Here is a 2,461-nt window from a genome sequence, read left to right as displayed (position 1 = left end):
TATTTATGAAACTTATCTACATTCAAGTGTTTAAAAAAAGAATGCATGAAGCTAGAATAAAATGTTTTTGTTTACAAGCTCAGATATTCATGTAACAAAATAAATACAAATTAATACCTAAATAGGGACGTAGTAGTACACTTAAAGTATGATGTAAAGTTCACTTAAAGAAAACTTACAAGTATACTTGTAGTATAAAATGACTAAACTAGTAGTTTACTAAGACCATACTTCAAAGTGTACTAAAAATGCTCCTACAAGTATTTAATTAGTAAACTATCAGTATAAGTTCACTTTTAGTATAGTTGCAGTACAAACTAAACATTTTGATGTAAACTAGTTACTCAAAGTTTACTACTGTTAAAGTACTTTTACGTATACTTAAAAGTATACTTTTATATACTAGAAAGTGGGCCAATTTAGTCCCAAGGAGTATTGAAATAGTACACTTACAAGTATACTACTAGTACACTGATATTTGTATACTTACTACATAAAGTATACTTAAAAATATACTTGAATTTTACTTAAGTATACTTCCTAAAATAAACTTGAAGTATACTACTTTTTGGTAAGGGTACAAGTAAAAATATAAAATAACTTACCATCAAATTAATGTTTTATACAGACACTTTTATTGTGCATAGTCAGCTGGTCATTACCGCATAAATAAACCCCATAATGACCGCACATTATACGTCCCAAATTCTGGGTTGCATCAACATTTTATGAAGGGTAAACAGCTTTTACGGTCTATTTTTGAAAAAAAAATAAAATAAATAATAATAATAAAAAAAGACTTTCAGGCCATTTGTGCAAAGTGCCATGTAATGCATCCCTTCACTTCTGCAGCTGGTTGTTTTTAGACTTTGATATACTCTTGTGTTGATCTCCTCTCCTCAGTCACTCACTGAATTTCTCCTCCCACTCCAAATTATATTCCTTCATTCTCCGCTCACTTTCTTTCTCCGTCTCTCTGACCCCTGATGCCTCCTGCTTTCACCAGAAACTCCCGTCAGGACTGACTTTGACCAGTTCTTCGGCGTCAATGCCGCAGTGTGTTTATTTAACTTGCTCCGTTAATTTTGCGTTGCAGAAATATGCCAAGTCGGGTCAGCGTTGCGATTTTGCGGTTCATCTGTGTTTTCTTTCTGGCTGCGAGCCACGTCAAGAGCTCTGAACGGGACTACCTCTTTCCAGACACAGAACAAGGTTTGTGTTTCCATGAAAAGAATCATGCTGTTGTGTTCATATCTTATTTACAACATTTAGGTTGTTTTATCCACTAAAGGAGCTGGTAAGTCCCTCTGATATGCCAAGTGTTTCACTGAGGCGAGCCGGTGTTCTGACGATTTCATGTGGTTTGAGGCTTTTTTCCCCCTACCCTTACCCTAAACTTGCCCTTAAAATAATGCAAATATAATTTTGGTAGCACAATCTGATATGTAGCATGTTTCGTCGGTACACCTGTTAGCTGCAAGTCCATGTTTCTGAAGTTCTGAACTCTACGCAAGCTCACTCTGTAATAGCGCATTTAACCCTTGAATGCGTGGATGGGTCGATTTCAAAGGCAAAGTCTTAAAGAATCCGTGTATCATTCGATCATTCGTTTTTTGATTTAATATTGAAAGTAGAAAAATGAGAAAACGGCTCCTCACGAGTTATGTCAAGCTATTTATTAGTCTGTTTGATGAGAAAAATATGAAATTGATAAAATGGGTTATTAATCCGTACAACTGCAGCAGCAGAGGACTATTATTCTGCTGCATGATACTGCAGAAGAACTGATGACGGCACGGTTTGATCTTCGGCTGACCAATCAGCAGAAAGGGGCGTTTAATTCCCGCCTACGTGTAGAAATCGAATATTCAAGCTGTTTATTCATTTTTCCACCCATGAGCTGAATTCACGTTTTTTGGGAGAAAAAATGAAAAAGCAGTCATTTTCAAATTTTTCTACTTTCAATATTAAATCAAAAAACGAATGATCGAATGATACACGGATTTAAAGGGGTCATATGATGCGATTTCAATTTTTCCTTTCTCTTTGGAGTGTTACAAGCTCTTGGTGCATAAAGAAGATCTGTAAAGTTGCAAAGACTAAAGTCTCAAATCCAAAGAGATATATTCTTTATCAAATTTAAGAGTCAATCACGCCTACCTAAAACGCCTCGTTCTAACATGCCCCCACATATCTACGTCACGATGTGGGAAGATTTGCATAACGCCACCCAAATGTTCACGCAAAGAAAGAAGGCGTAACTTTTATTCTCGCTGTAGTATTGTTGTTGCCGCCGCCGCCATGTCGTGAAGGCGCTGTGTGTTTCATCATGAAAGCAAACTACTTTGTTTGGTCTTCCAAAAGAGGACGATATCCGCTTCGTCATGCCTAGAGCTGATCCGTGCTGGTCGCTGAGGAAATACTTCAACTTCGTGCTGTCGATTGCCGGATCGGCTTTCAC

At 36.8% G+C, this 2,461-nt stretch overlaps 1 protein-coding gene across 1 annotated transcript in view; it reads left to right on the top strand.

Annotated features, from left to right (window-relative positions):
* The first annotated feature begins 948 nt into the window (after nucleotides 1-948).
* The window catches only part of LOC107567650 (A disintegrin and metalloproteinase with thrombospondin motifs 12-like), a 31,410-nt gene continuing 29,897 nt past the window's right edge, over nucleotides 949-2,461 (top strand). The window contains 1 exon segment of the mRNA XM_016253359.1: nucleotides 949-1,212. Within this exon segment, the coding sequence (XP_016108845.1) occupies nucleotides 1,101-1,212 (112 nt within the window). The 5' untranslated portion in view covers nucleotides 949-1,100.

This window comes from Sinocyclocheilus grahami, unplaced genomic scaffold (genome assembly GCF_001515645.1).
Source record: "Sinocyclocheilus grahami isolate Dianchi unplaced genomic scaffold, SAMN03320097.WGS_v1.1 scaffold1177.1, whole genome shotgun sequence".
Lineage (NCBI taxonomy): Eukaryota > Metazoa > Chordata > Actinopteri > Cypriniformes > Cyprinidae > Sinocyclocheilus > Sinocyclocheilus grahami.
Note: the sequence above shows the minus strand (reverse complement) of the source record. Positions and strands in the feature narration are given on the sequence as shown.